The 20,659-nt window shown below is 41.7% G+C and overlaps 1 protein-coding gene and 1 long non-coding RNA gene across 5 annotated transcripts in view; one reads left to right on the forward strand and one right to left on the reverse strand.

Moving 5' to 3' along the window:
* LOC133413238 (latent-transforming growth factor beta-binding protein 1-like) overlaps positions 1-20,659 on the reverse strand; it is a 115,793-nt gene that overhangs the window by 9,798 nt on the left and 85,336 nt on the right. For all 4 annotated transcript variants that reach the window (XM_061697343.1, XM_061697342.1, XM_061697341.1 and 1 more), the window contains exons 27-36: positions 19,802-19,927; positions 17,779-17,898; positions 17,562-17,687; positions 14,807-14,929; positions 13,161-13,289; positions 4,526-4,654; positions 3,476-3,610; positions 1,365-1,562; positions 519-611; positions 93-221 (exon numbers count right to left, since the gene is read on the reverse strand). In XM_061697343.1, coding sequence (XP_061553327.1) covers positions 93-221; positions 519-611; positions 1,365-1,562; positions 3,476-3,610; positions 4,526-4,654; positions 13,161-13,289; positions 14,807-14,929; positions 17,562-17,687; positions 17,779-17,898; positions 19,802-19,927 — 1,308 coding nt within the window. The remainder of the gene's footprint in view (positions 1-92; positions 222-518; positions 612-1,364; positions 1,563-3,475; positions 3,611-4,525; positions 4,655-13,160; positions 13,290-14,806; positions 14,930-17,561; positions 17,688-17,778; positions 17,899-19,801; positions 19,928-20,659) is intronic.
* On the forward strand, positions 7,087-20,206 carry LOC133413239 (uncharacterized). Its single transcript, XR_009769850.1, has 3 exons — positions 7,087-7,332; positions 7,763-7,877; positions 19,684-20,206. It is a non-coding gene; the product is annotated as an uncharacterized LOC133413239 (long non-coding RNA).

The raw sequence follows: 20,659 nt of genomic DNA on the forward strand, positions 1-20,659 counted from the left end.
TCATCTCTAAGATGGACTGTTGTACAGCTGAAATGCAGTGATTCTGATCAACTGATGATTTCAAACTTGAAAAATAAGGGTAGCTTTCTTACCAACACACTCGAGCTTGACGTTGTCATAGTAGAATCCGGAGCGACAGTAGCAAGTATAGGTTGAGAAGAGATTGACACATTGTCCATTCTTACAAATGTCTGATCCAAACATTTCACATTCATTTGCGTCTGAAGAACAAAGAGACAGAGCAGACATCGAAGTGATAAAAATGCTCTAAACAAACACAAGTAATGCTGTTTAAGGAAATACTGGCTTCCGGCTTAGCAAACAATGAAGCAGTCAAGACACACTGTGATTACAGCATTAAGCCAGGTATGCATCCTATTGAGCCTCGGCACAGGCCGTCTCCCTCGTAAAAGGTGTTTGTTTATTTGGCTTTAAAAGTGGCAGAAAGTGAAAATAAAACATTCGGTGCCAATGTTGAGGAAGCTATAAAAGCTTAGTGATCTTCATGACATCAGTACCTATGTAGAGTCGCTGTTCTGCCAAACTTTGAGGAGAGGAAGCAGGCAGGGGTATGGATCCACTGCCATGAGGGCACAACTGGTGATAATCATCTGGAAAAGAAATAGTGTTATTATCAGTGCCCGATAGGATGGAATGGAATGACCTTATGTCCTTTCCATTAGGGATAGGCATAATAACTGGTTAAGATAATGTGATAAGCTGATAGTTATGTGGAAGTGATTGTTGATTAGTCACGTCTTGAAGCAATTGGAATATACTACTTGGATGCTGATTCAAGCTCAAATACAGTAGTTAATGGGTGTCCGCTAAGGCCTTCTTCCACACAAATCTCCAACACAGGCATGGAAACAGGAGTTCAGAACATTTCGGGATATAAGCTATAAGTAAATAAAGTCTTTATTCTTGTTTGTGTAGTTAGCACCGAGGATAGCAAAGTTACCTAAATCTGCTGTTTTGTTGCCTTTAGTTCCAGTGTTTCATGAGTAAACAATTATTCTTGAATTTAGAGTCTTCAATTAACCTAATACATACACGTTTTTGGAATGTGGGAGGAAACCGGAGTACCCAAAAGAAAACCCACCCAAGCAGTGGGAGAACATGGAAACGCCACACTACAAAGCCGAAGCAGAGATTCGAACCCGGAACCTCATACCTTTGAGGCAGATTTGCTAACCACTAGTAAAGCATGCCGCCATCTGACAATAATACAAATTTAAAATAATAATAATGAATAAAACAATGAGTCCATTAATTGATAGTTAATTTTCCACACAGTCAATCAGGGAAATCTACTGTAGTCCACTGCCCATCCCTAATTAAAATCATTGAACATTAAATTGCACCTCCTTCTGGAGCAGGACAGGCGTGGATCTCGCAGTTGTCGCCCCAGCCGGCGCCCACGGTGCAGCAGCACTCCTGCTTGGTGGTGTTACGGGACAAGACGTTGTTGCAGAAGTTGGCGTCGTTTAAGTTATAGTAGCACTCCTTCCTTTCCACGGCTGAGGGGGCCGCAGGAGCGAGGGCTTTTGAGTCGGTGTCAGCTGCAAGTGGACAGAAAAATTGTATATGTGAGGTAAGAGGGTGGTCATGGAGGATGATATGGAACAGTGGAATGCAACATAATAAAAGAGACTTCAGCTCAGTAGGCATCTCAGTGTGGTCACGTTTTCTGTGGATTTTGTATGTGGTGCCGCCACAAAGGGTACTGGAGATGGCAAAGAGGGAAAGTTTCATGATAACTTCTTTCTCGGCACAAGTACACTGGTGCCTTGAGATACAAGTTTAATTTGTTCCGTGACCATGCATGTACAGTAACTCAACACTCTTATCTCAAATGCCATTAATCAGTTCCAGCCTCTTGTTTGTGTTTTTTAATAAAGAAAAATAGCACTCTACATTGAACTTTATGAAAACATGGAGTAATTAATTCATTCATTTTCCGCACCGCTTATCCTCAACTAGGGTCGCGGGCATGCTGGAGCCTATCCCAGCTATCTTGGCGCGAGAGGCGGGGTACACCCTGAACTGGTTGCCAGCCAATAGCAGGGCACATACTGTATAAACAAACACCCAGTCACAGTTACACCTACGGGCAATTTAAAGTCTTCAATTAACCTACCGTGCATGTTTTTGGGATGTGGGACGAAACCGGAGTACCCGGAGAAAACCCACACAGGCACGGGGAGAACATGCAAACTCCACACAGGCTCGGCCGGATTTGAACACGGGTCCTCAGAACTGTGAGGCAGATGTGCTAACCAGTCGTCCACCGTGCTGCCTGAGCCTGGAACTAATGTTACTTTCTTCGTGGAAACACAGTTTTGAAATTATAACAATTTGGATGTCTACCAGCATTTCTGAATGGATGTCGTTAGGCTAACAGCATAATTGCCCGAGTCATTTTCAACTTACTGTCACAATATCAATGAATAATTAGTTTTTTTCTTAATGTCTGTGTAGCTTTTCAGTGATACAGGTCATGGCAACAAGACTCTTCTTGTTTGTTGAATTTGTTGTGTTTTTGTAAATGTTCAAATATGACTTAGGCAATTATGCTATGAGGCTAACGATTGTTTTCAATTTTGGATGCTCCACTGTATAATTGCCCAATATCACGTAGGAACATTGTCAAGTGGCTTTATGAGTCAATGTGTCTGCGTGCCTCCTGGTAGGTGGTGCATTACCCTCGCCCACCCCTGCTCAGCCCAGTCATTTGTCCAATAAGCATGGGCTCAGGCATTTTGCCCATAAGCAGCCGGCTTAGCCAAATGGAAACACTGGCATGTGAGTCAACACACCATTCACATTCACATGATTGATTAACACACGTCGAAAGCAAACAGTGGAATGTGGCAAAAATGTACACAGAGGCATAGCTGGGGTTTAATGCCGGGGCAGAAGGAAAAACAACCTTGCAGAGGGCGCGCCGCTTAATAATGGAAAAACACCCAATTCCTGTACACGGACCAAACTGAGGGACGTGATTATGTTTCCATGACTCAAAGTGCTTTTCTGTGAAATCACAATGCGCCGCATAACGGTTAAGCGCTACTGTGATGTTATCTTAAAGGAGATGCCCACAGCGTCGATTACCAGTAGGTACAGTCCATCATTGTTTGTCTTGGTGGGAAAATGCGTCGACAGTAACCAGGCCCTCGGGGTGTTTGCTTGGCTTGACTGAAGGAGTTACAGCATCAATTGTCTGGGGGATTAGACTCATACAAATTTTGCAGGCTGTCCAACCAACCGCAGGACTTAGCTTGCAAAACAAATGGCAGTTGCCAGGTCAAAAAGATACTCAAGCGACATGGAGTAGGTCGCGTCCACCTCATCACCCTTGTTGTTTGGATAATGAAGACACGGCTCATTAAATTAAGGAAAACTCCGTCTCCCGTCGATGCGATGCAGAATCAAGTCCGGTGAGGCATTGTGGGCGCTCGCGGGGTTCTCTTACCCAGGGAGCGGCAGTGGCTGGTGATGGGATCAAATTCCTCATTGTCGTTGGGGCAGATGCACAGGAAGCTGCCGTCGAAGTTCTCACACAGGGCCTCGCCGCACAGCGCCAAGCTCATCTCGCACTCATTCACGTCTGAGGGAGAGGTCGCAAGGTCAACAAAAGGATCAGGCGTGTACACAAAGGCATATGCTCCACAAGGACACACTAGCGCATATATCAGTGTCAGTAGAAGTTGGTTACTCATGCTTAGATGACAGAAAAATACTCAAATCATCTCTTGAATTTCTATCAGTACATTGTTGCTATACAGTGAATGTAGGAGGAAACTGGAGTACGCAGAGAAAACCCACGTAGGTACAGAGAGAACATGCAAACTCCACAAACGGAGGCTAGATATTTAACTCGGGACCTGTGAGGCAGATGACCGTATGGTTAGTATGTGTATTATTTTTTCAACATCTCATTAAGTCGCATATTTTACAATGTTAGTAATGTGAGAGCAAGTTAATAAAGTTTTTTGGGTGACAGTGTCACGCGAAACACAAATTAGAATTTTCATTGAGCCTTCCTGGAAAAAATTGGAAGATGACCAGGCTACATGGTGATTGCGTGTTTAGCATGTTTGCCTCACTGTTCTGAGGTTTGGTGGGGTTCAGTGGAGTTCCCATGTTCTCCTCGAGCCTGCATGTGTTTTTTTTTTTTGTGGTACTCCGGCTTCCTCCCATGTACTAAAATCATGCAAGTTAGGTTAAAAAAAAAAAAAAAAGTTAGGTTCAAGAATCTTAATTTCCCATCGGCGTGACTGTGAGTCTGAATTGTATACATATGTGTCCCACGATTGGCTGGCCACCATTACAGGGTATACCCCGCCTCTCGTGGCCCTAATGAAGAGAAGCGGTTTAGAAAAGAGATGAATTAAAGTTGAACAGCGCCACGGAACAGATTGTGGTCAACTTTGGACGTTCCACTGTCAAATTAATCTATCTAATCTATTGAATGTGAACTAAAACCCCACTTTTTGGCTTACAAATAAGTGCATGTACACACCAACACATTTGCTTGTGTCTCCTGGTGGGTTTGAGTAGCCCAGATCGCACTCGCAGCGGTAGGCTCCATCGGTGTTCTCGCAAAAGCCGTGGCTCCCGCAGATGGTCTGGTTGAGGCACTCGTCAACATCTGTGAAGGTGAGGGAAAGCACCCAAAGAGAAGAACACAGCATTAAATGTTTGAAATGTCAGCAGAAGAATACGCAGCAAATGCAAGTCTATTTTATGAAATATAACTCACTTCCAATCCAATTCCAATTTGACTTACAATAACAAGCGAAACCACAGTCTTTCTAACTTGTCAAAGATGTTAGACTTATGTATTATACAGTTCAGTGACATGCTTTTCAAACAGCAGTGTTTGTCGGTTAATCAAAGGAAACTTTGTAAAATTGTTTTTTAAGTAAACCTAGAGGAACTGTCAGGATAAAGTGGAACGGTGGCTGTTAAACCTGGACGAGCACCACTCGCTGTTTAGAGGAAACCTTTGTTGCCTCTTGCTCTGTGTACTGAATGTGGCGTAAGAAGAGAGGTGATAGTAGTTGGAGGCAAGGTTGACTGGACCCACAATTTAATAGTAGTTTTATATATAGTATAGTTTATCACAGACCACAATAGTCACCTCTGTGACTAAGTTCTGTGTCATGCAATATTTTACTCTGTGCCAATTCTTCATGCAAGAAAATACTGAAAATATCTGATGAACAAAAAACATCCATCCGTTTTCTGAATTGCTTATCCTCACTGGGTGTGCTGGCACCTATTTCAGTTGACTTTGGGCGAGAGGCGGGGTACACCCTGACCTGGTCGCCAGCCAATCGCAGGGCACATATAGACAAACAATCAATCACACTCACATTCACACCTTGGGATAACTTTGGGATAACATGCTATGCATGTTTTTGGAATGTGGGAAGAAACCGGAGTACCCGGGAAAAACACACACAGGCACGGGGGAGAACCTGCAAACTCCACACAGGCGAGGCCGGATTTGAACACCAGTCCTCAGAACTGTGAGGCAGATGTGCTAACCAGTCGGTCACCGTGCCGCCTAAACAAAAACATGGTAGAGAAATTTTATCTTAATATGTATTGGTATGTTTGATATTCACATTTTACATTCACACGTGTGGGCAATTTAGTCTCGAATCAACCTAACATACATGTTTTTAGAATGTGGGAGGGAGGTGGAGTTACAGGAGAAAAACCCATACAAGCACAGGGAGCACATGCAAACTCGAAAGAGGAGGACCTGAGCCAACAGGAGGGCCCGAGCCAAGATTCGAAAACAGAACCTCTGAACTGTGGGCCAGGCCTTCTAACCACTAGGTCCACCATGCACCCCCAAATCTCAACTTTTCACCTCACCGAGACATTTTGGACAACTCTATGTTTCTGACTAGAAACAATGCAAGATGGGGTGTAGAAGAACAGAAACCTGACTTCAATCAGATAAAAAACCTTTGGGATGAACTAAAACAGAGATTGCAAGAAAAAATGACGCATAGATATGCTTTAAAGTCTTCCCAGAAGAGTGGAAGCTTTCATACTGCAGCTCAGGAACCCTGAGCTTCAGTCTACATCCAGTATGCGATAACATGAATCACTTTATGGATCAGATTTATAGGTCATTATTTATCAAGAGAGAAGACTTTATGGACATGATCAGTAGTATGAGATGGGGAGAGCTTTGAACCTGACATGAATCAAGCAGGAATCACAGCTAATATACAAAATACTGCAGTGCTCTCATGGACCAAAACAATCCACAATGAATGGAGTTGCTGTGGCAAATGAGCACAAATTAGGGTTTAAGTGTTTTGAAATCATTTGGGGAAATTAAAGTATGCAGCTCAAGAGGGGAAATACGTCTGAAAATTTTGTGTCTTTTTAATTGTGGGATATGTTCCAAAGCCTTCTTGTCGGCATTTATAATAAAATGCTTTTAGTCACATTTTGAAAAATATGTTGTGACTAGAAGCTGGCTGGTGGTCCGTCCAAAATTGGTTCTCTGAAAAGGATGCAGCAAAGACTCTCGTTCGTGCCTGTCGGCCACATCGTCTTTCAAGAGGAAAGGAGTAATGCAACAGTGATGTCAGCCACAAACCATGAAAATACCTTCCGAGTTATGGGACATTGTGTAAATGACTCAGATGTATCATTTATTGTTTTACAATTCCAATAAAACAGACTCTCTTTGCGTCACTCATTTTGGAAAGTCAAACTGTATTGCTTTTAGTGTCCTTTAGGGGGCAGAACTTCGACCTGAAAACTGGGGATAGGTTGTGTCACTTGGGTGCTGATTGCAAAGTTTACCTTTAGTCATTGTTTTGACAGACATGATTATTTTTAGCATTTGCGATGAAGCGTACAATTAAAATGAGAGAAACCACCACACTGTTGTGCGATCATCTTGGTTTCTGTTGACCTTTGAGTTTCGTAACCACCCCCTATGAGCACTGCAGTCTAAAAGTTTCCATGACTAATGGTAACGAGGCTTTGAAAACAGGAAGGCCTTTTACAAACACAGAAAAATGCAGTCTATAAAACCACAACGGTGCCCATACTCGCGTAGCATTTTTATCAATCCCAATAAACACATTGCTGATCTTGGATGGCTCACTCGGAAGACATGTGATCCTGATATCACGAGTTTTATTTTGACCCTGAGGACTCATAAGGTAGTCTCTACTGAAGAAAGGAGGAAAATGGGCCAAAAACCCATCTGATTTGAGCAAAGTATTTGGCCGCCGTCCTGTTTTCCTGTTCAGCACAGACGCACAGACAGCCACTTTCACAGGCTTACTGGTAAGCTCATCCTCACTTGGATACTTCTATACCATGAGACAGGGAGTCGAGCTCCCACACGCTAATAAAACAGAGACAAGGCTGTCTTGTCCTTTCACGGGAAACCTTGAAAGGGACCAAAATTGCTGGATTGTGGTCTGAAATGGTTGGAGAGAGCTATTGAGAGACTGCCATCTTCATAGTCACATCACATTCTGAGCGATTTGAGGATACCGTGAGGAACTGTACAGTGGATATAAGAAGTCTGCACACCCCTGTGCAAATGCCAGATTTTGTGATAAAAAAGATGAGACCAAGATTAACAATTTCAAAACTTTTTTCCACCATTAATGTGACCATGAGTGTGATTAAAGTTTTGACTTATACCTACAACAATATATTTATCATTGAGGTTGTAGTTTGCATACTGACTTGTGTTTATTTTAATTAGGGGGTGGAAACCATACCTTGAGGATCTCCTCAAACCCACAACCTAGACATACCTTCCATAGAGGAAGCAGAGTTTGAGGACATGAACGCAGACCACCAAGGCCGAGGTGTCTGAGGTTAGTCTGAAAACTTCTCAGCGGCAGGGACCCGAGGGTTGATGAGATTCACCCAGAATAGCACAATGCTCTGAATGCTGTGGCACTGACACAGTTCCGACTATAAAAGGATCCATGTACCTACCCTTAACTATGGTCACAAGCTTTGGTTAGAGACCAGTAGAGCCACTGCTCCTCCACATCCGAGATGCCTCCTGGTCTCAAGCCTCACAGTTCAGTGTCTTGCTTGTTACCAGAGACAGGGAAGTCTGAGCTTCCCTGTTCAGACGGCAACCCTTGCATTTCGGACTCAGGTAAGCAAGAAAAATGGATTGACAGATGGAGATTTTAAAAATTAAGGAGAACCTCTGAGTCTGACACAGTACAGTTCAAACCACTGCAAACTACAACCACAGTAATAAACATTGTTACTACTTTGGTGACAGAATTGATCAAAACTCTTTGTAAAGACAGAATGATTCACTATGTGTTGGACTCACTGGATTCTGCATGTGTATCAAGTGTTTTGGCTGGTGAGTGTACACGACTCACACTATTTTAATATTCCCTCAGGAAATAAGGTAAAGTGGATCCAGGAATGTTTCCCTCAAGGTTCTCATTCATGTGGAACAAAATCTGTTGCAAAGCACACGTCGTCAAAGTATCATCCCAGAGTAGAATGAACGCATCAAGACCCCAATCATTTTTATGATTTGGTATAATTTATAATGTGTTTTTCCCCCCAAACTTGTGATGTGTTAGTAGTAGCATTTCTTGACCTGCCGTGATCAACGTGTCTAAAGCCACGCTCATCATCGCAATAATATTTTTGGCGGTACAACGGCACACACCAGCGGGGCGTAAAATTTCACTTCTTGCTCTTTCCATGTAGTAATCAGTTTAGTCAGGACTCACGCAGAAGTGTAAATTGCCTTGAGGGAAGAAATGAGGCAGGGGAGAAGGTGAGGAGTTCAGGTTCCATTGGAGGTTGTGAGGTTGAGGGACAAAGCAGAAGCAAAAGGCGCTTACCTCCCGTATCTGAAAGCTCGGTGGTAATCTGGAGCACATGGTGGTAGGCAGTAGCACAAGCATAAGAGTCAGTGACAGCCTGCAACCCACATTTCCCCTGTGTTCTGTGGGCAATGGTGTGCCTGATTGAACCCATATGCAGATGTCATTTCACACGTGGGCAAGAATGAGGAATGATGACATCTCATGGCAAACCTGTTTGTGCGCTTTAACAGTCATTACGTCAATCTCCTATCTTGTCATGACCACAGCAGATCACAATAATCTGTATTTTATTATGTGGGCACAAAGACATGGCAAACAAACACACATATGGCAAAGTCTTTTCTATTCTTACTGGGCTGGAAGGTTGACATGGGTTTTTACCGGATACAATTTCTGCAGTCAGGCAGTTCTTATTAAAGATAATGCCTATAGCTTGAGGGAATTTATGAGCATGGTGCTAAATTTAAACAACGACACACCCATGGATGTATAGTTCCGCTGTAGAATGCCCAAAAGGGCCCTGTGGGCAGCATCATCATGACAGGGCTGCCTGACTGACCCGTTAAAGCACAGTTGCGGCTAACATGCACAACACACACAAGATATTTTCCCCGCTTTATGTATTATGATTTCTAAATCTAAAAAGAGGAGAGCTTGCAGAGCCAAAGACAACTGCTCCCTTCAAAAGTAAAACAACACCCCATGCAGAAACCGCACGCTATGGCCTCCTCTTGAATGACTGATGATGACTTTTACAACCAGACAAACGTGCCCTAAAGGAAGTAAGCATTTTAGGAAGATGACGATAGCAGGGAAGTCGACACTCATCTCGAAAAAGGGTGCTAACGGTGCCTAAGAGAAAACGACACAAAGTGCTTTGAAGAGGCAGACACAACTTACTATGATTTACTATGAATCGTTGGGGTGTATTCCGCCCCTAACATCCACCTTTCAGAAAAAGCCCAATAAAAAGATCATCATATTTCAAATGCAGTTCCAAGCCTGCCATAATTTCTACTTTTTTTCTATTATGTCTCTACAGTGGAGCCTCAGAAGTCGAACACACTTGGTTACGGGATGCTGGTCAACCTCAGCGTTATTGAGATGGTCAAATTCCCATTTAAATAATCTATTCCACAGTCAAACTGTCACTATAATAAAACCTCTATTAACTGTACAGGCAATGGCTTAGTCATCGTATGTTTTAACTGCCATATTAGAGTAAAAAGAAGTAAACCGCTGTATAATTCAAGTATATACCAGTAAAACAAAAATGAAACTACACAGATGTGTGACAAAAAACTAATGTTCAAAGGTAATTAGAGGGAGGCTACTTCTTGCATTGCACGTGACTGTCATACAAATGTAAACGCAAAACACACGTGTGGGTTTAATCCTTTACATCAATGGTTCTCAAACCATTGATGTAAAGGTACCACCTAAAAGGTACCACCTAAAAAAGGCATGGCTCTCAAAGGACCCACCATAATGACCAACAATAAAATACAGTAGTGTTTATTCCTAAAAAGTAATTTAAAATTTAATACTCTTGTTAGCCATTCCAACATTATGCATGGTTTGAACGTTAACACTGCGCTTCAATAATTCGGAAATAAACAACAGTACTTTAACAATGATTCAATTAAAATTTATTTCACAAAATGTAAATGAAAATTGTACCTAAATAAAAGTTTTAAAAGATTAAATGCATATGTATTGTACTTAAGCTTAATTACAACTAAACAAATTTACTGTACTGCATTAGGAAAAAGTCAAAGTCATGCACAGTTTAAAATTTTATTAAGTAATTATTTCACTTACCACTAGATGGAGCGTACCTACCATTAATGGTACACGTACCACACTTTGAGAATCACTGCTTTAGATGCTGACAGATTTTAAGTCTTGTGCAATTTACCGAGGTCTCACATCATGCTACTTTTGAGGCATATATTTCCCATAAATGGTGGTTGTTTTCAAAACTTGTATGATTTTTGGGATGTTCAACTCTTGAGGTTCCACCGTATTTGCACTGATGCATTTTACCACACTGAATGCATACACTCGCCGCCATTAACACAGACAGCTTCCATCTGTGCTCAGACAGCATCATTCCATTCGGATGCTCTCAGCCTGCTTTGCCCTCTTCGCCTGTCGTTCTCCAATGACTGTTTGGATCCCGTCTAAGGATGAGATAAATGTTTGGCCCTTTTATCTCTCAAAAACCTCATAAGCCGCTTTTTTTTCTTCTTTTTTTTTCATGCTGAGAGTAACAAAGATGAATCCTGCGCTGGAGAATAAAGAGCGAGCGAGGAAATCCAACAGTTGTGCAAGAAACACAAATATCACAAACCAAAGGTGTCTGTGCCAGTAAACACACAAGACTCAGTGTACTCTGGATGTCATGGAGATGTGTCTATTGTAGTTGGACAGCTGAGGGCCCCAGATGTAGAAAATTCACAAACACAGCCAGCTAAAATAGGTGAACTGGAACCTAGTTCCATAGGGAGGACAGAGAAGTTATGCTGACATCTCGGTACAGTCCCCCAATCTAAAGAAAAGCAATTATTACATTTCAACACGTCTTTTTCAGACACCCTCCAGACTGTTGCGAGCTACTGGCCTGACCCACTGCCTCCTATGAAAGGGTCAGACTTTTTAAAATGTCCCAGTTTCAAGGGCCACTGTATAACATCAACTGCCAACTGTGTCAGTACTATCAGCCTGGCAAAGAATTTATTTGTCTTTGCACAAAAGATGGGGAATGGTGGCCACTGCAGCGAGTTAAGGTGATCTTAAAAGCAATGGGTGTCTAAAGTCCGGCCCATGGATCATTTGCAGCCCGCCGTCCAATTATTGCCTTGTGGGGAGTAGCCACACCAACACCTCTTATTGGTGCGATGTAAAACAAATTTGACTTCAACCCCAGTGAATAAAGATAATTTTCTGCTCTGTTAATGTCAGACTTGTGAACATATAACATTAATGATCCTCAAATTAAAAACTGCTTGAAAGATTGTCAGTTTACTAAAGATTGCTCTAATTTGGTTTTCAATGTGGAGATGTGATTCAGCGTCTGCTCAGTGCAGGAGTGGATTAATTCTAGCAAGAAGTATTTGCCTGATCACATTTACCAGAAAACTGTACTGTAGCAGCTTTCCAAAATAACTAAAAGCAAAATATAATTGCATGATGGCTTGATTTTAGGGTTGAGGCAAGTTGAGGCATATCAAATTGACTTGCATCCTTCCATTTATCTGTATGTAACCCTCGGAGGAACACTCCTGACTTAAACCCTGTTTTCACCAATTGATTTGTAGTTGGGATGGTTATTTGACTAACTGTTTGAACAATCAATCAATTCATCATTATTCTGTAACTATTATTTTTAATGAGATGGTAGAAGCTCTCTTGGTGTTAGGCCTTTGCCAACTCCTGTCCTGTAGGAGCGAGATTGAATTTGGAGTTTTGCTTCCGAGACAGATTGCTGTCCTGAGCTCATGAACTCTGCCTACCCAAAGTTTGAGTTCAGAGTTTTCCTGCTCCTAGAAGATTTGTCTACTACGACTATCAAGCCTTATCGACCCAGTTCCCTGTCCTATAGATGGCCATGCAAGTCTTATGAGCGCCTTCTCCCCTGGTCAAGCTACCCTTTGTTAGTCAAAGTCAAAGCAGTCCAGAAGAATTGGATTTTTTTATTTTAAATTGTGGTTCACTTCACAATGAGTGACCATGGGAACTAAGAGATGAAAGTGGGGATAGATAGGTGACACACTTAGGAAATTAACAACAAACATACCTAGCATGACTTCCTCCCACATTCCAAAAGCACGCACATTATATTGATTGAAGATTAACTTTTCCATAGAATGTGAGTGTGAATGGTTGCTTGGGTGTACCTGCCTCTTGCACACAGTCAGCTCCAGCTAACGCTAATGAGGACAAATAGAAGATGGATGGATGGTTTTCTATCAGCGCATCAACAAGCTGTGATGCTAGCTTAGGTACCATTCCATTATGGTTAGTACCTCACCAACATAGTTCCAAAAAGTGGTACGCTATGGATCAGTTTCTTTTGGTGCACTTCACATTTTATGATGAAATGCAAAAAAGGTTTTTGTTTTCCCAGTTTGAATGATACATTGGAGAAGGGTGGAACACTCAGGATATATTTTATGTCTGGTCTTTTACTTCAGTCAGAAGGGCTCCGAATTGGCCTGTCTTTACTCAAATGCGGAAAATTGTGTCCTCTATTACTTTAACTACTGTACATGTGGTTTGAGCACTAACCGCAGTCTGTGGCGTCCTCTCCCTCAAGGCCAGGCTGGCAGCCCATGAAGCAGCGGTACGAGCCAATAGTGTTCTCACAGCGCCAGGTACCACACACCGAGCTTCCAAACTCCTTACACTCATTCTGGTCTGCAGAGAGAGAAAGAGAGAGAGTGCTTGGTTAGAAAAGGGCACGATCAGGGGTACAAATACAACCGCATGTGACACATCCCCTCATACACACACACAGCTACCCCTCCCCCCTCCCCCCAGCTCATCTGCTTCTGGAGTGGTGGCTGTGCAGCTGGAGTCATCCAGGAAGCCTGTGGTGTAGCTGTCCTCAGTGAACACAGCAGGCAACGGGAATGGCCAAGAACAATATTATCACTGCAACCAAAGAACTTGTGAAGGAGCTAAAGGGAGACGTTCCGGAGGGAGAAATGGCTCCTGCTCACAATGGGGTCATTCACGCTTCTCCTTAGGGGAAAGACACTTGCAGGGCTCCAGCCATGTCATTCACGAAGCCCTTGCTCCTTTAAACCAAGAAACGGCTTGACCACTTCACACTAGCTATAATAAAATCTGTTATGGCCAACTTTGCTGTACTGTCTGAGCTTCATTGTAAATTTAGCAGAACGATCAGATATCTAATGCTGGCATATTGTAGGTGTTGGAAATATTTCGAAAATTGAAGATAGTTGACCTCTGCAGCTATAAAAGATTCCACTCTTCTGGGATGAATTTCTACAAGACTTTGTGGAAGTTTTTGTTCATTTATCCAATACAGAATTTGTGGTTGTGGGGCTGAGGTCAGGGTTCTCCCACACCAAACAAGACCATATTGCCCCTTTCTACTGCATCGGCATGGGTCTCCTCATTTGATATGTGGCAGTCGGTTTTCCATCCATCCATCCATCCATTTTCAGAGCCGTTTATCCTCACCCGGGTCGCGGGAGTGCTGGAGCCTATCCCAGCTATCATCGGGCAGGAGACGGGGTACACCCTGAACTGGTTGCCAGCCAATCGCAGGGCACACATAAGCAAACAACCATTCGCACTCACATTCACACCTAGGGGCAATTTAGAGACTTCAATTAAGCTACCATGCATGTTTTTGGGATGTGGGAGGAAACCGGAGTGACCGGAGAAAACCCACGCAGGCACGGGGAGAACATGCAAACTCCACACAGGCGGGGCCGGGGATTGAATCCCGGTCCTCAGAACTGTGAGGCAGACGCTCTAACCAGTCGTCCACCATGCCACCGGCACTCGGTTTTCTGCTTCAAAATTGTAGCGCAGAAAACTGTAAAAACCTGCATTGAATGCATGAGTTGCAATTGAAAACGCTAACGATAATGGAGGAGAACAAGAGTCTTCTGTAGTTACTTCTCGATATGTGGCTGTTGAACGGAGTCAGGAAGTGAATAAGGGTAGCTAGAAAATGATAAGTATAATACTGTAGGCTCTTTTTTTTGTTATCACAAACTCTGTTATTTCCTTGGCAAATCACCATTTAAAAACTGCATTTTATGTTGACTTGGATTATCTTTTGTCTATTTACATTTGTTTGATGATCTTAAAATGGGGAAACTATGCAAATTTGAAAAGGGGGCAAATGCTTTTTCATGGCACTGTATAAGTCTTGATATGTAGTACACCTGCCTTACCTTCACAGTCAGCAGTGTCCTCGCTGTACTTGAATCCAGCGTCACATAAGCATATGAAACTGCCTTCCGTATTGAGACATTGGCCCCGTGTGCATATGTTGTCTTTGCTACACTCGTCCACATCTAAGAGATAACCAAGATTTGTTACATACCCATCATCACAACACATAGCTCAATGAGTCTGCAGGGAACACTCCTTCTTCTTACACGTATTACAAATTAAACTTGTGCAATCAACAAGTGTCTGTTTGAACATAAGACGAATTGTACATTTGGATCATATAACGGTATATTGGCAGCCAGGAAGGAAAGAGAGGTAAAATACTGTATTTACCTCAGTGTTCCCTCTGAGTCAAAAATGTTGATAATGAATGCTACATGCCTGATTAGAGACAGAGTGGTGGATAAGTGCAGCATTACAGCATAACTCGTGCAGTATAGGGAACTGGAATTCAAGATGAGAGGGAAGGAAGAATCCTCTTTTCCTTTTCCAAACTTTTGATGGACCAACAGGGTGAGTTCGAGAATTTAATTTGATTTAAGTAATGCACGACAATTTGTACTAAAAAAAAAAAAAAAAATTATTTTATGACTACGTGGTAATAATTTTAATATATACCATAACCCAAGGATTCCCAACCACTGTGCCGTGGCCCATTAGTACTTCATGAGTGTGAGATCATCAGGCGTGCCTTGGGAAATGTTTCAATTTCACTTAATTGGTCTGGAAATTATTATTTGCTACAGATGATGTATCTTTGTTCATCTATCAATGCCAGCGATGTATAGTGACAACCATAACAATTAAATGTGATTCCACTGGATGGCTGATGGTAAATTAACCTGTACGTCCACCTGTTGCCGTTCATAAAATAGACTTAAGTCATTGCTTCCTGGGTTTTGTTCAAATAAACCAGCCCTGATTTCACACTGAGTAACTTTTACTTAATTATTTCAGTATGCTTTTTGTGACATCTTTGTTTGGTGGGGTGCTGTGCTGTTTTTCTAATGTAAAATATGTGCCTTGGCTCAATAACGTTTGGGAAACACGAACCCCTAACTGCTTTGAAATGATGGCAAAATCCCATTTTTTCTTTTTTAAGGCAAATGCTTTTCTCTCATTTAGCCTAAGGCCGCAAACCCGATAGTCCATGTTAGAGGGATGTTTGTGCCAGCACTGTGGCAAAAATGGATGAATCAATGAAAATATGTGACAACTTCTGATTAAAAAGTTAATCAGGGTCCATGATTTGTTGAGGCAGGCAGCCAGCCAAAGTTTCTGACCGAGGCTGGTAGGCTTGCATACCAAGCAAGCAAGGCCTCAGTGGTAGTTATGTCCCTAGGCAAGGATTGAGCCTTAGCCAGTTCATCTCACAACTCACTGCAGGGTTGTACTAGCAAATACAAAAGCCCGGACCATGGGACCAGCTCATCCCCACAGGCATAATTTAACTAACTTCACCCTTTACTGTATTGGCAAGACACATCAGAAAAAAACAGCTTCAATTCTAACATTCCAGTCAGATCCTTTTAAATTATTTTGACAGCAAATTTGCTGAAAAGAGCAGCTTGTCCTCCATAACGGATGACAACGCAACATTATTTCCCCAGGCGCTATGAGCACTGGGTCACTGGGTGCGGCTAAAATAATATAAAACTGAAGCCGGTGGTGAGATTGATGGTGAGGTTATGGGCAATTAAAAAAAGAATGGCTGGACTGAGTACCATTGCCTGGAGTCTCACAACTAACTAGAAATGCTTGGTTGTAGAAGACCACGATGTATTCCACAGGGAATCCTATAATTATTAACAATACAAATGTATCCATCCGTCCATCCATTTTCTACATGACTTTAGGCAAGCGGTGGGGATTACCCTGGACTGGTCGCCAGCCAATCACAAGGCCCATACAAACAAACATACACACTCTAATTCACAACAACGGACAATTTAGTCCTACAGTCTTTCGTTTTCAGTGAACCTACTGTATCATGCATGTTTTTTGAAAGTGGAAGGAAGCCAGAGTGCCTGGAGAAAACCCAGGCAAGCCCAGCTCTCAACTGAAAAGTAGACGTGCTAACCACTAGACCAGCGGTTCACAACCACCGAGCCACGAAACAGTACCGCTCTGTGGAACGTTTGGAGCCACACAGAGAGACTGAGCTAAAAAAAAAAAAAAATGTTTAATCATCTGAGACTGTAAATGTTTTGAAAAATAGGATGTCCACCTGTGCCTCTGTACACTTGTCAAACGGCTAGCAAAAATGAGTAAACAAAAAACAAAAAGGCCAAATAATGAGACAGAAGAAGAAGATTATGTTTGACGTAAGAAACACACTTTAAGTGTCATTGACACGCATTACCCCAAGATGGGACCAGTTCGTTGAGAATAAAGAAGTGCAGGGCTCCCAATAATTATAACTACATTCAGCGTAATGGTGAATGGTATTCTTAATCATTTGTTTTATTTGTTTCTATGCCGGCCCATCAAAAATTGTGCTTTTAAATTGCTTTACGTGAAACCGGTCCGTGGCACAAAAAAGATTGAGGACAACTGCCTTAGACCACTGTGCTGCGCATATTTGTATATTGTAGTTACCATCAGTTTCCAATTATGTCAACTCAAAACACTGTTAGCTGTCTTGTGAATGGCAATGAATCTATGTTGACTGATCTATGAGGAATTTATATAAGGAGGTCATACAACGATTGGTATGGCATAGCTCAGTGTTTTTGCTACAGCGTGTTACTGTGCCTTGGCAGCCGGTCCGCCCATCAAGGGTGTCATATCCATCAGGACAGACACACATGTAGGAGCCTTCAGTATTCAAACACTGTCCTTCTCCACAGATTCCTGCGATGGTCAAACACTCGTCAATATCTGCGGCATGACACGCAAAGACAAATTAACATTTGGTATCAAAGCAAGTAGGAATGCTGACAGTTCTGCTTTAGAATTACATATACTGTACCTCTGCAGGAGGTCCCATCGATCAGCTCCAGGCCAGCAGGGCACGCGCAACTGTAGGATCCCACGGTGTTGGTGCACTGACCTCCCACACACAGGCCCGTGTCCTCACATTCATTCACATCTGTGTCCAAACACACACACGTCATGACGATGACACAATCTCACCAGCTGGAGATCACAGTGTTCTTTTCCAAAAGTTCTGTCATCTTAACGTAAATCTTCTGTTACTAATCAAACCTTTATAGAAGGTACCCATTGAAATAATTGTTACTCTTGGAAATTACTGGAGCGCAGTACTTACAATACTTTTTACGTCATTATTACTCATTATATCGTTATCATTAAGAGGATCACTATGTTTCATTTCATCCATCCATCCACCCATTTTCAACAGCGCTTGTCCTCATTAGGGTCATGAGTGAGCAGGATCCTATCCCAGCTGACTTTGACCGAGAAACGGGGTAAACTACTGGTGACCAGACAAGGCACATAGAGAAAAAAAGCATTCACACTCACATTCACACCTATGGACAATTTAGTCTTCAATTAACCTAAAATGCATGTTTCTGGACTATGGGAGACGGCTGGAGTGCCTGGAAAAAAACTCACGCAGGCACAGGGAGAATATCCAAACGCCACACAGGAAGGCTTGAGCTGAGATTAAAACCGCAAACCTCAGAAGCGTGAGGCACGTGTGCTAAAGACTCATCCACAGTGCTGCCCATTACATAATGTATTTATCATTATTAACACGATATCTCTTTCTTTAAGTGAAATCACATTCTGAGGTTTGCAGGGCCCAATTTGAACACCCACTTCATTAACCTATATGATTCCTTACCATGTACATATAGAGTATCAACAACAGCAATTGTACTCTTTCACTTATGCATAATTACTGGCAATGATTCTCAAAGTGTGGTCTGTGGGCTCTTTTTAGTGGCATTCAAAAGAATCACTGCCGAAGTGAATGTAAATGTAAATGGTCCAGCTTTTACTTGTATAGCACTTTTCTACCTTCAAGGTACTCAAAGCCCTTTATCACTGTCTCCGAATTCAACTACTGTTGATGCAGAATTAGGAGCAACTTGGGGTTCAGTATCTTTGCTCAAGGACACTTCGACATGGTCACAAGGGGTGAGGGTCGAATCTACAAACTTTGGGATGGGAAACGATCATTCTACCACCTGAGCCATGACACCTCAGTTTACCTGTATTTAACTTTGTAAGTTTAAAACATTTGTTTTTAATATTAAAGAACTCTTCATTTTTATATTTTATTTCGGTACACTTTTTATTTCACTTTTATGTGCAATATATTTTATTCAAAATATTTATGTGTGTGTGTATATTACTGCAGTGATTATGTTCAAACTGCACATAATGTTTATGTGCAATATATACAGTGAATGTATGTGTGTGTGTATATATACATATATATATATAGATGCATATATATATATATATATATATACATATATATATATATACACATACATATATATATACATACATATATATACATATATATATATACACATATATATATATATATATATATATATATATATATATATATATATATATATATATATATATATATATATATAGAAGATATGTATAAGATATAAAGATATATATATCTTATACATATCTTCTATATATATATATATATATATCTTATACATAGCTTCTATATATATATATATCTTATACATATCTTATATATATATATATATATATATATATATATATATATATATACACACACACATATACACACACACACTGTATTGCATAATGTTTATGTGCAATATGCGGTTTTGGAACTGAAATTGATACATTTTGCTTTAAACAACAGTTATCTTGTGTTTCAAAATGTCTTTCTTATTTATTTTTCTTGCAGCACCTCCACTGAAGACCTCCAGAATTCTCCAGGGAGTGGCGAACCTCTCACACTGCTGTGTGGATAATGCAGCCAGGCTGATGTACAGTGCAACACATGGCAACAAATGATCACATACCTTCACACGAAAGGCCATTGGGTGCCACGGTGAAGCCAGGGTCACAGGCCATGCATGAGAAGGAGCCCTCTGTGTTGATGCAGATGCCCGTGGGACACAAACCTGGGGTCTGGCACTCGTTGATATCTGAGAGACACCGGAAGGAAAGTGGAAGATGTCATCTTGGCCAAAGAATCCACATTGTGTAAATGCTATATCTTTGCTGTCTGCTAATATGATTACGAAGCAGTGAGATTCAGCCTAAGTGCGTAGCATTAGGTGCCGTAAGTAAAGCATTCTTAATGTGATTGCACTGACAGTGTTTTATCAAAACAGACGAAACAATAAGTATGCAAGACGATCATTGACTGCAAAACCAGCTAGCTATTACAGGTGGTGTGTAATTTCTGGATAAACAAACAGTGACTGAGATTATTGTTATGTGATCACTAAAAATTCCACAGACCAGGGAAGATTGTATTCTTGAGAAGGAAAAGACTGTGGGTTATCATTAAGTGATGGCTCAGTTTTGCCTTTGGGTGAACAGAGGGAGTTCCACATAGCAAGCTTACTGAGGAAGGATGCACAGCGGTTGACTTAATTTCAAATTAAGGCTTTAATATTTCCCATCATATCATTTAAATCCTATCAGAGGCTGACTTGGACCTGAGGTTGTTTTGTGAAACTTTTTCCCAGCGCAGAGACACACATCAGTGGGGGATCATCCTCTCGGGCTAGATCCCCACTTCCATTAAAAAACACAGAACAGTATATGTGAATAACCGAGGCCACGTTTGAATTAAACAATCATCCGGTTTTCTCATTCTCATGAAGTCATAGCAAAGAGAACCTCCCTGGATTGGTCAAAGCAGACTTTGT

The sequence above is a fragment of the Phycodurus eques genome, chromosome 14 (assembly GCF_024500275.1).
Source record: "Phycodurus eques isolate BA_2022a chromosome 14, UOR_Pequ_1.1, whole genome shotgun sequence".
NCBI lineage: Eukaryota > Metazoa > Chordata > Actinopteri > Syngnathiformes > Syngnathidae > Phycodurus > Phycodurus eques.